Source organism: Lates calcarifer, linkage group LG19, assembly GCF_001640805.2.
Source record: "Lates calcarifer isolate ASB-BC8 linkage group LG19, TLL_Latcal_v3, whole genome shotgun sequence".
Taxonomy (NCBI): domain Eukaryota; kingdom Metazoa; phylum Chordata; class Actinopteri; family Centropomidae; genus Lates; species Lates calcarifer.
Genome location: NC_066851.1, coordinates 16,165,288 through 16,178,326, shown reverse-complemented (window position 1 = coordinate 16,178,326; position 13,039 = coordinate 16,165,288). Strand labels below are relative to the sequence as shown.

Here is a 13,039-nt window from a genome sequence, read left to right as displayed (position 1 = left end):
CTCAACAACCACAGACTTGCATGGTTTCCAGAAGATGAATCCTTCTGATTTTAGTGATCCCCAGTCTTTTTCTTGTCTTTTTTTTTTTTTTTTTTTTTTTTTTTTTTTTTTTTTTTGGAAATATCTCAACAACTGTCAGATGGATTGGCATAAAAGTTACTGGGCTACACACATAAAATGTCAAGTAGTATCCTCAAGATCTATCATCAAGATTCAATTCAGTTATCATTATGAAATACATGAATGTGTAACAAAATTACAGATCTTGTCTCCTCGTGCTATTCTCAGAAACAAAAGATATATAAATGAATGAATAAATAATCAAGTCGTAAAAATATGTGAGTAATGAGGATGAAATCAGTAGCTAGTCTCACAGCCTGAGGAGAGAAAATCTGGTAGTATGGCAGCAGGGGCGGCTGTGGCTTAGGAGGTAGAGCAGTTGTCCACCAATCAGAAGGTCGGTGGTTCGATTCCCGGCTCCTCCAGTCTGCATGCCGAAGTATCCTTGGGCAAGATACTGAACCCCAAATTGCCTCCGATGTGTGTGTCACATCGGTGTGTGAATGTGTGTGAATGTGTTTAGAAAGCACATTAAATATAGAATATGTGCTGTGTGAATGTGTGTGAATGGGGTGAATGTAGTGTAAAGCGCTTTGAGTGGTCGAAAAGACTAGAAAAGCGCTATATAAGTACAGTCCATTTAGATATCTCTATCGCTTGCCAGGTGGCAGCAGGGTGAACGGGCTGTGGTTGGAGTGGGTGTTGTTTTTTCTTTACTTCTTGGCTTTGTACTTAGTGTCATATAGCTAATGTTAGCATGCTAACACGCTAAACTAAAATCGTAGACGTGGTAAACCTTGCACCTACTTTATTATTATTTTTTTAATAATTTTTATTAAAAAAAAGCATTAGGATCATCCAATCAGGTCTCACGCCGCGGCTTACGTCCCCGCCCCCTGCTGCAGCATTAATTTGGCAGGCAGACACGCTGCAGGATTTACTGCACGGAGAGGAGAGACTGACTGACACAGTGACACGGACCTGGACCGGTGACATCTGCAAACATGGTTGATGCTTTCTGCGCTACATGGAAACTGGTCGACAGCCAGAACTTTGATGACTATATGAAGGCACTTGGTGAGCAAGTTTGGATTGTTTTTTTTAAATAGAGAGTTTTATGTATCGTGAGCTAAGTTGTCTGCTGCAGGCTACCTTTATTCCACAGTGATGTTACTGGAATAATAACTGCTCATTTTCCCTCAATTTTAAGTAGAGACAATCAATGAAATTAATCGTTGTCAGTGTCGTAATTTGTTATGCATCAGCTCTGTTAAGAATAGATTTATTTTTGTTTTGTACAGGTGTTGGTTTTGCCACAAGACAAGTGGGCAATGTCACTAAACCAACAGTAGCGATCAGCCAAGATGGGGATAAAGTAGTGGTGAAGACCCTGAGCACCTTCAGAAACACAGAGATCTCCTCCAAACTGGGAGAGGAGTTTGACGAGACCACACCTGATGACCGACACGTCAAGGTAAGCTGAGTCACCCCTAACCCCCACTCTTTGTCTACGGTACAGACACTTTTATAGCTTATAAATTGGAGTTTATACTTTGAGATGTGATGTTGGTCTGTACTTCTTATGCACTGTTTCTGTTTGCAGTCTACCTTCACCATGGAGGGAGACAAACTTGTGCAGGTGCAGAAGTGGGACGGGAAAGAGACCAAATTTGTCAGAGAAATCAAGGACGGGAAGATGGTGATGGTAAGCTTGAATTAAATAACTACAACATGAACACTTGCAGTGACAAATGCAAAAAAATCTTTTTGTACCTCTTACATTTAACAATTTATGGAGCCTTTTGCCCCATAAACACCTATGCACATCTTTAAAACTGCCTTGGTCTTCAGAAGCGCTGCACAAAATACAGACCTTTCCTTTCCTTTGTAATGGTGCAATAAGGGATGTCATATAACCCAAATGCACTGAAAAAAAACATATGCATGATTTCTAGACATTACATTAAAAATGCCACTAACTGTTTCTTGTCATCTTTTCCCTTTTCTTCATCTCTGCATCACAGACTTTAACCTTTGAGGGAGTCCAGGCAGTCCGCACATACGAGAAAGCCTGAACTCTACCATCCACTCAAGAGAGCAAATCATCCCAGCACTTCGAAAGATCAACAAGTTGTTCTCCTATTTTATAAGGGAAAAAAAGAAAAATGTTGTCTTTATTGCATGCAGTGATTTGCACTTCATTTGTTGTTTTAACGTGAGATAAATATTTTGGGGAATCTTTTATAAGACCTTTTGTAAGAAATTCAGACTGTGAAAGGCCTGAGCTGTTTCATTCTGTGTACCACGTGAAAAAAGGGACAAAATAAACTACTTGACTAAAACTGTAGTGTCTCAGGCGTTTCATTTGGTATTTAAAAGTCACCACAGCACCATCAGTACCACTTTATCTCAAGAGTACTCTTTTGCACACAGGGTGTCTTTTCTATCTTTGAATGCAGCCCCGCGTTTCTTTTCATAAATACCGACTGAAATTGTGGGAACAGTGCGGTCCCTGTGATGGGTCAGTCACAGGTGACAGCTGCAGGGTGATGGTGCAGGCCAGAGCCGGCCGTGCAGCAGCAGCAGCCAGTGTGACCATTGAACTCGTTGCCATGAATGTCCTGTAGTAACCCCCCAGATGGTCAGAGAACGGCTAGGGAGCTGGTGGGGTGGGGTGGGGGGGCGGTGATGTCACCCGCCTCGGGATAATCCGGTTAACGTTGTGGTGTCATTACGTAGAGGCATCATTCGATGGTGTGGACCAACCGTGACTGAATGCTGCCGCTGGCATGACAGGCAGAGAGGAGGACACTGCACAGGTTGTGGACAGTTTGTATCAATCCAATATTCACTGGTTAGTCTAAAAATAGATTCTGTCAATACACCTTTGTCCAACTGATAGTATTTGCATCTTAAACAAGAGGAGAGGACTCCACAGTGTTTTCATTTTAAAGTGTCCTCCATCTTTTCCTCATTTTGAAACAAGTTAAAGTCTCCTGGTTCTGCCCTGCGATCTGTGTCTAGCCTACTGAACGCTGTCACTACAAGTGGCCATTCTTCCTGTCTCAACGCACAGGCTGCCAAGTTTTTAGCCACCTCTGAATAGCCTGTGACACAAAGAAGCTGCGGCAACTGGAGTGGAACTTATTTGGCCGTTGCCCACTGAATTAATTTCAATCAAAATCTGTCTTTATGCTCCAGTTATAGTTAGTCAAAACTGCCTCTACTCTCAAAATGATTTGCATAAGTATTTGGGGGTGAAAACAGTTAAAAGACGAGTTCAGGCAAATGAATGTAACAATATTCACAGCAGCACAATCACAGAAAAGGAGGCTTATCACATTCCAATGAAGCAGTGAGAGATAGCAGTCAAGTGTCCCCGGTGCTCTTCCCAGGAGAGCAGCAGGAGTTTCCTCTTTGTGAGGAATCTGTGTCAGTGGTGCAAGCTGACCTGTAGTAACCCCTCTCTGGCCCCATTAGGGAAATACAGTGTGAAGACTTGACTATCTATGGTATATTCTCTATTGATCCATTGTCTTACACAGGGCAGGCATATATGAGGGGGCAGTCAGAAATGTGAAGGGAGCATCGTTGCTACAGCAGCTATTTTCTGGGGGAGTATTTCACACACATTTTGTGGAGGGCATTTTTGCCTATCTAATTGGGTTATTAGCTATGTATCCAACCCCCAACCTGGAGAAGTGAATGGCACTTTGTCAGGCCTCCACCCTGTGACCTGTCCAGCTTGGGTGTCCCACCTGAAGACTAAACTTCTGCTGGAATAGCTCCCAAGGTCAGTGAGGCACGCAAACACCTCCCCAGACATATGTTTCATATACTTTTGTTTGTTGTTGTTAATTAATTATATCTTCAGGGTACTTTTAAAAAGTATAGTTTATGTGATCTGTGCAGTGTGTTATCTTTTTATATACAGCCAATGGTGACTTAAATTGATTAAACCTCTCATCCATTCACATTTATTTATTTATTCAATGTTTTAATTGTCTGTTTGTTTGTTTGTCACAGATGTATATATAGCCATGCGGCAGAAGCTTCTCTCCATCTTTAGCATACACGGAACTGTCTCTGATCTTCACGGTGGAGCGCAGAGAGGCGGAGAAACGGAAGTCGGAAGACGGATTTTAACCGAGTTTGAAAACTTGCTTCCGTTTGCTAGTACTGTGAGACAACGTGGTCTCCGAAGAGGCCTGGATGCTCAAGCAAACTCTGGAGCTGCTTTTTGTCGTTAATGAAGAGGTCTGAACGCTAAAACAAAGTCTGGAGCGGTTTTTGTCGTTAATGAAGAGGTCTGTGTGCTAAAACAAACTCTGGAGCTGCTTTTTGTCGAACACGAATGAGACTGGACGCTGAACACACCTGCGGCGAAGGTAAGGCAAACAGTTAGCGGCTAGCGTTATTGGAGAGCGTTAGCATTAGCATTACTTTGTAATGATATCGTTTAATTGTTATCAACCGTCTATATCGCATGGGTAAGAGTGTGGTTGAGTTTCTGTGACTGAGGTGCCTAACATGGACTGATCTCACAATGGACTCGTGGTGATCGAGTGTGTAAATCCCTGTTTGTCTTTGTCCTGACATTTTGCGTCTCGTTGTCATTTTGTGTTCCACTCTGGTCATTTTAGCTCAGTTTATAGTGGTTTATCTTCTCGTTGTAATCGGTTTGTGGTCATTTGCGGTGGTTTTATATTTATATTTACCTTTACCTGACTGTTTTCACTTGGGTGTTAGAATTAGCCTTGTCTTTACATGATGTCTTAGGGGATTCCCCCCCCTTTGTCGTCGTTTTTATTTGCGTAGGTTAAAGCTTTTTTCTACTTCAGTTTGATAATTTATAAATAAACATAACAGTTTATGGCAGATTATCATGTTGGGATCATTCTGTGTCTATCTGTGGTGGTATTACATAGTGTTGCGTCTCTAGCTGGTTGTTTTGCATTGTATTGTGTCCTTGTAGGTTTGTGTCTATTCCAGTCCATTTAACGTCTCTTTGTGACCATTTTGTGTTTCAGTGTGGCAGTTAAGCATCTCATTGTGATTGTTTTGCGGCTTAGTTTTTTGCCGTTTGTGTGTCTTTGTAGCTTTGTGGTAGTAATCTGTCTGTTGCCATCCACTGATCTCCTGTTGTGTATATTATTGAGTAGAAGTTTGTTTATGGTGACTAAAGACTCAATTTTGAGTTAAATACAAGCTTGAAAAGTAGATTTTAACTCTGTGCTCCTCCACAAGTTTTAAGCCACAAGAGTAGATCACAATGTATGAGCTCAGATTACTGTTAGAAATTATTATTTAAAAAAAAAATGGAGATCAATAAAGTCATATTCTAGTAACATGATTGATTTATTCACCTCCAATCTCAACCTGTGTCATGGTTCTAGTGTTAAGTTTTCAGTGTTGTACGTTTTGGAGGTGAACTGTTCTTTTAATAAGGTGATTTGTGTTGTACTTGTGTTTTCCAGGTTTACTCGTTCAGCTGCTGCAGCCTGGACAGAAGCACCAGCTCTCGCCTTAAAAACCAAACAGGTATGTGTCCTAAAACTTTACTCAGTCTGAAAAAATGTGTTGATGAGTTTAGTATTGAAATTAAATAAATTGTCAAAAAAAGTTGGTTTTAATAATTTTATTTATTTATTTTATTATTTTTAAAAATACCAAAAGTTAAAACCCAAAATAAAAATGTACTTAAGTGAAAGTTTTTATTATGCAGTTCACAGAAATATGCATGATTCCTTCAGTGATTGGTTGACAAACAATTAATATAGAAATTTAAGATAATCATTGTAGTTAATTTTTCCCAAATATTCATTGTTATTGATTCTTAAAGATGTGAAGATTTTTCTTGTCAGTAAACAGCCCATTATCTGAACTGTAACTCCTGCTCTGGTTCAGCTATAACATTAAATATTTATCTGTTTTGGGGCCGAACTAGTGATGAAGAATAAGTTGTAGTGTATTGATCAAAATTTAACTGACTTTGGAGAATCAAACATTTCTATCCACTGCTGTTGTGTAAATATCAGGAGCTGGTGGAGTCAGTTCTCCAGTCAGCAGCAGCATTTTCTGTCTTTGTGTGTAAAGCAAATTTAACTTTTGGACTAGTTCTGATTAGTCCAGAAACAGTTAGTCCACACACTGGTTTCTTTGTAGATTTAGTGTTTTTTACTTCTGTATCTTTTGACAATTTGAAGTTAAATACCCAGAAACAAACTCTGCTTTTTATTTTGATGTGTTAAAACTCACATCTTTACACTAATGTTTGCTGTATTTTTCTCCACAGGATTCAAACTTCAACCATTGAAGCAGAGAGAGAAGAGACAGACGTGAAGACATTTTCAGTCAGGTCAGTGTTAGTTTATTCTTTTCAGTCTAACTCTGTCATTATCTCAGCTACAGTTTGTCCAACTCTTGTCTGGAACAAATAGCAACAAATTAAAGCTGCTGTAACTTATCAGTTGTAATTAGTATTTTCAACAATGTAGCTGCATAAAGCAAGTTTAAAAATATGTAAAACTATATACATATTTAGAATCAGAAAATATAAAACCTTAGTTTAGAATAGAATAAAAACCCTTTTAATAAACGTACAAATAAATTGGTTAATTGAAAACCTTTACATATTAAGTATAAAACCAATCTTCAAAAAATTTAATGTGACTAACTCAGAATGCCATTGGTATAACTGCTTTACATAGACTTAAAAAGTATTTCTATATCTAAAACCTTTGAAAATAGGTCTAATAATTAAGTATGAAACCTGTACAAAATAAATTTAAACAAGTTAGGTACAAAACCTTAACCTATAAGTCTTAAAAAAAAAAAAAAAAAAGTATGAAACTTTTGGAAAATTAATTAAAAACTCTAAAAACTATATGTGTTAACAATAAGTGTCAAACCTTGTAAAAGTTAAGTATAAAACCATAAAAAATAAATACAGAACGGTAAAAAAATAGAATTTCAAAATGTTTAAAAATAGGTCTAAAACAGGAGAATCATAATTTTTCTTCTTAAAATGCAACTCAAAAATGTAGACAGACACTTTATTTTATTTGTTAGAGCTGGACAGAGTTAGGGTTATTGTAGTTATGAGCACATTTTCCAAAGAGGAACATGTCTATGAATATCTTTGTGATTATTTAACTATTGTGATACAGTTATTTAACAGTTGTAACAAAAGCTGCTGAATATTCTCAGGTGTTTAATAAAGTCTTTGGAAAATGTGCCCATGACTACATTACAGATGGTAGAGAAAAACAAAGTGTTTTCACTTGAACAACAGGAAACCAGCACTGTTTACAGCAGTTAGATGGTGGATGTCTTTTATCTAATTACAGCTTTGTAACACTTTGTTTTCTTTCATCCACGTCAGGTCTTCAGCTGCTGTCGTCTTCTCCTCCTGCAGAGACAAGAACATGCATTAATCACAGAAACTGATCAATCTAAATATTTTTATGACATACTACTCTGACATTTTTTTTTTTTTTTTAATGTTTTTATGCCTTGTGGGTTGGATTTTCATTTTGGTATTTTGCTATTTCAAACTGTGCAATACCAGTATTCAAATCCAATCTAATACTGTCTATGTAGTCTGTTTATACTGTTCATATTATTTATATATTATCTTGTTTTAAATCTTGTCTTGTATATATAATGCCCTTTTTTATTTTTTGCTGTTGCAACACTGAATTTCCAGGTTGTGGAACTAATAAAGGATCAAATAAATACTTGTCAACACTGAATATTTTGCCAGTCTGTTTAATACTGTATTGTATATAAGTAAATATTTTTAGCTACAGGTTAGGGTTAGGGTTATGGCTTTTAGCCAGAGAGTTTTTAGCCTCAATTATAAAATTTAACTGCAAGCTGCAAATAGTCAAAAATAGGGAAACTCAACTGTTATACTATGACATTTTTGAATGTTTTTTGTAGCCTGACTATACTTTGAAATTTGACGCCTTTCTATAGTATTACATTTTTTGATGACGCCTGGTTTTTGAAAATAGAGTAACTTATTTCAAAAGTTATACTATGACATTTTTAGATGTTTTTTGACACCTCACTATATTTTACATAAATACATATTTTTAAACATACATTTTTTAAAGCCTTACTAACCCATGACAGTTTCTGACGGCTTAGTATACTATTAATTTTTGATGCCTTACTATGCTATGGTATTTTTTCAAGTACAATTAAACAGAAGTTAAGATATTTTTCAATCCTGTTTTGATTGATCCTTAACAATCACAATAACATTTGACACCTTTCTATACTATGACATTTGACATTCGATGCTTACTATACATGATTTTGCTTCTATTTTGGATTACTATTACTTCTGCATTGCTTATATATTACAGATTACTCTTACCTGTAATATTAGATTGCTGTTACCATTACATATTACTTTTTTTTTATTACATTACTTCTAAATTTACAGATAACTTTTACTGTGGCAGACTACATCTAGTAACAGATTACTTTGACTATTACATCTTACTTCTGATTTTGCTAATTACTTTTACAATTCTTGTATTAATACAGATTACTTACAATATTTTTATATTGCAGATTACTTCTATTATAATGCTTTTCTGATATGTTGAATACTGAACATAAACAATTTAATGTTAGTGTTCTGTGTTGGACAGTTGTGTAAAGCTGTTTGTGAATTACCTGGAGGTCTATGTCCTGGTCCAGTCTCCGCCGATTCTTGCGCAGGTCTCTATGAAGCATGGACAATGTCTCTGATCATGGACAACATCTCTGTCATCTTTTACAAGGGTCAGGACTATGTCTTCTTCATCCTCAGCAACGTCTCTCTGAACATGGACCATGTCTCAGCGATAGTGGACGATGTTGCGGACAAAGTGGTGACACCTGGAGGAAATCAAAGAGAAACATACAAAGGAAAATGATCAATACACTACAACCTATTCCTCATCAACAGTTTAACCATGAAAACAGATAAATATTAAACATTAGAGGGCTTCCTGGTTCTCCTGGAGAACCAACAACAAAAAATATTTGTGAAACAGTTAAATTAATTGCACGTCTAACAACTAATCACTGAAGCAGTCATGTATGTTACTGTGAACTGCACAACAATAATAAACAATACCACCTAAGTAAATTTTTGAATGCAGGATTTTAACTTGTTTTAAATTGTTTATTATACCTCAGTAAAAAGTCTGAGTATTTCTTCCTCCACAGTCACATACAGAATCATTATTTCACATTTCAACCCTCTACTTATTAACACACATTTAAAATGTCTTTGTTTTGTGTTGTTTTCATTTAATGAATAATAACCAAATTTACAAAGGTCTTAAACTTTTACGTAAATAAGGTTGTTAAATACTGTTGAGATATTTTTAAAATCACCCACTGATCAACAGTTAAAATGAACACACTTATGAACAACTCTCTCAATATTTTATGGAGAATTAGAATTGATGTTTTGTATGGTATAGTCTTGTATGTCTAGCACATGCACATAATTAAGAATTTCTGATATTTTTCAATCCTATTTCAACTGATCCTTGACAATAACATTTGACATTTATACCTTACTGTACTGTGACATATTTGACCACATATTAGGGTCCGAGCAAGAAAGTGTGCGAAGGCCCTATTGGAATTGCGCTGATTCTTATTATTATTTCCATCCGAAATGATTCGTCTTTTTGAGGGTATCCAATTGCTCAAAAACTCAGGAAACTTTACACATGCTTCAGATCTGGTGAAAATTCATGTGTTTTAGAGATCTCGTGCATGGGCAAAATACACTGCAAAATAGCTTCCTGGAAACGTTCAAAAGTGATCCCTCATTGGGCTTAGTTTGTCATGCGTGGACAAAATCCGGATCAAAATTCTAACATGCCCAGATGTACAAATTTTGCTCGTTTTTCGCCATTTGGGGACATTATATTTGAACTAATTCCTCCTAGAAATTTAATCTTATCGACTTCAAACTCAGTCAGCATGCTGTTGATGCCTTTGTGGTTAAAAGTTATCAAAAGCTTGAGTTTTCGTCAGGGCATGGCCGAGGCCGCACCTCAACTTTGCTGTTGCTAACATTGTCATTCAGGTGTAAAGCAGCCAGGTACAGATGCAATATAACACAAAATGACCATAAATAGACACAAAACGACGACAACGGCATGATAGGCCGCTATAAACGGAGTTAAAATGACCAGGATGGCACACAAAATTACAAAGAGATGTAAAATGTTGGGAAAGTGACTAAACAATTACAACAGGGATTTGAACAGACTATCAGGAGCTCCTTGTGTTTTCACCTGTCCATGTTGGGGGTCCATAACTCATGTCAGGGATACCTCAGTCACGGAAACACAAACACACTCTTACCCATGCGATATAAACGACTGAAAACTGAATTAAACATCATTACAAGGTAATGCTAATGCTAACGCTCCAAGCTAACGCTAACGCTAGCTGCTAATTGTTTGCCTTACCTTCGCGCCGCACGTGTGTTCAGCGTCCAGTCTCATTCGCGTTCGACAAAAAGCAGCTCCAGAGTTTGTTTTAGCACACAGACCTCTTCATTGACGACAAAAAAGCAGCATCAGAGTTTATTTTAGCATCCGGGCTTCTTCGACCAGGACCTTTTCTCACAGTACTGACAAACAGCAGCAACGCTTTGGACGTTGATTTTAATCTGTTTTCTCCGACTTCGTTTCTCCGCCTCTCCGCGCTCCTCCCAGCAGGTCGTCATGGTCGATGACGCACACGACGCGGCCAATGACAACACACGCAAGCCAACAACGGCAGAAAAACACCAATTGGATAGAGAGAGGAGATAAGATGTATAACTTGTATCTCATTCTTCGGACTTTTAAACTAGTGCAATTAATTGTGGTCACGTCAGAGGTAAAATCCCTGCAAATATGTGGGGTTTAATGAGTTTATATTAAGGTGGAACAGCTGCTTGACTGGTCTTTCAGACACATTTTTAGGGCCCGAGTATATGAATATTATTCCTCCAACTGTCCAAACAAGTGTCTTAGTAGCCTATGCTATTTGATCTGATACCTGCATACTCTGTCATTAAGAATCAAGCTCTTAAGCAAGAGTCCGATCACCCTACGCTATTAGAAGTGACACTTACTGATTATTTCTTGAACCTATGGGTGTTTGCAAAGGCAAAGAAGGCAAGATTTACAAAAGCCACACTTGCATTACTAGGTTTTAATGTCAATTTGATACTATTTACAGGCATAATGAGGGTCCAGCTGACTAATGACATCATGTGATTTTAACTGTGAGTTAAAAGGAGTTTCAGTTTTAATTGTTTGGGGACAAAACATTATTTTCAGCAAATAGTCTGTTTTCCATTCATTTAGCTATTTACAGTGAGGTTACTTTAATTACAGTTATGTAGTTGTAATTATTTGATGTTACCAACACTATTGAGAGACAAATACCCAGATTCATAAGTTCAAGTATTTAGTGTTGCCATTTTCAAAGTTTCAGTTGGGAAAGAATATATCATAAACATTTGAGAGCATAAAATAAAAAAACACACACTCACAAATCATGCACATTTAATTCAAGGACTATTAGACAAACATACATTGATGTCATTACTGAGATGATAAAATATTTATGTATTGCACATTTACTTGGTAAAAGTGAGTCTTGCTACAATTTGGATAACACAATAGAAATAAATATGAATCTGTTGTCGCTGTGAATCAAAATGTATTTTGTTATTCTAGCAGCAATATCTCTTTAAATACAATTCAACAACTCAGAAATATTGAGCGACAGGGCAGTGTGCTGTCATTTTGGGAACAAAACACCCACAACTTCTCATGGTTCTATAGTGGAGCATTGCCATAAAACTCCAGCTGTTACACCACACTTACTGGAGTTAGGGGTTGTATGCACCATCTGTGAACTAATTAAGAGTTTGTTCTTATAATTTGAATAAAAGATATAAGTGGATTTAACTTAATGTGGACTCAGATTGGTGCCACAAGCCGTAATAACTGTTCTCTAGGCAGCATATGGAGCAAAATGTAAAGAGCTATATGTAAATAACAGCTGGTACAAGCTGACTGAGAATTAATGTCCCAGTTTACATCATAGACCATGTGTCCAAGCATGTGACGCCCTCTGTAACAACTTAGAGCGTGATCACATGATGAACAGATATAATCAAAGATGTCACCAGACTTAAACATAACCACATTAACGCCATCGTTGCTACTGTGTATGTTTTTTTCAGAGATTTTCAAATACATCATTTGGCTTTGGGTTTATGACCAACATCAGTATTCAAAATCAATCTGACATTTTGTAGCCCTGCCTGTACATCTCAAGCACAGGATATCCCTATAATATAAATCCTGTTTATATTATGCTGCAAAATAGCACAATTAATATGTCATAATAAGATGTACATTAATATTATGTATGCTAGCAGCATTAAAAATAGACAATATTACTCTTTCATAAAGTTTACCTGGAAATTTTTTCTTTGACTTTTTTGCCACTTAAATCTGCTCAAAAGGTTTGTCAAGTTTCTACATTGTGCACACAGACAAACAGCCAGTGACCAGTCAGTCACAGAGTGGTTTTGGTCTATCAGTGTAGTTACAGAATGAATCTGATACTTGATGGTAGAAACAATTAAAATGTGAAGCTGAACTCAAACCTCATTCTGAGAGTTCAGGTAATGCAAAGCTTCTTATTAGCACCAATGTCAAAATGAGGAGCTGGTGCAGATGTCCAGATGGTACACTTAAATAAGACTTTAACTTTTCAGGTAGTGTTTCATCAGTAAGATTGGGAGCTCTCTTATATACTGCATAGTCATTCCTTTTGACACATAACAAATACAAAACAAAAGAAAAAAAAATATTGGTGCTGTATCTTTAAAAATGCAAAGAGATTCATTTCCTGTTATTAATTCTTTGATTCCTTTTGTGTGCCCAGT

General features: G+C 36.9%; 1 protein-coding gene and 2 long non-coding RNA genes across 3 annotated transcripts; 2 read left to right on the top strand and 1 right to left on the bottom strand.

Moving 5' to 3' along the window:
- Positions 1–969: 969 nt before the first annotated feature.
- On the top strand, positions 970–2,402 carry fabp7a (fatty acid binding protein 7, brain, a). Its single transcript, XM_018663534.2, has 4 exons — positions 970–1,137; positions 1,362–1,534; positions 1,664–1,765; positions 2,085–2,402. Exons 1-4 carry the CDS (start codon positions 1,065–1,067, stop codon positions 2,133–2,135), a joined length of 399 nt encoding a protein of 132 aa, XP_018519050.1. The 5' UTR covers positions 970–1,064; the 3' UTR covers positions 2,136–2,402.
- A 1,613-nt stretch (positions 2,403–4,015) lies between these two features.
- On the top strand, positions 4,016–7,799 carry LOC127143625 (uncharacterized). Its single transcript, XR_007815197.1, has 4 exons — positions 4,016–4,448; positions 5,538–5,601; positions 6,356–6,418; positions 7,445–7,799. It is a non-coding gene; the product is annotated as an uncharacterized LOC127143625 (long non-coding RNA).
- Positions 6,427–10,756, bottom strand: LOC108874941 (uncharacterized). The gene is made up of 3 exons (XR_001959800.2): positions 10,554–10,756; positions 8,752–8,955; positions 6,427–7,471 (listed from the first exon to the last, which is right to left on the bottom strand). It is a non-coding gene; the product is annotated as an uncharacterized LOC108874941 (long non-coding RNA).
- Between the last annotated feature and the right edge of the window lie 2,283 nt (positions 10,757–13,039).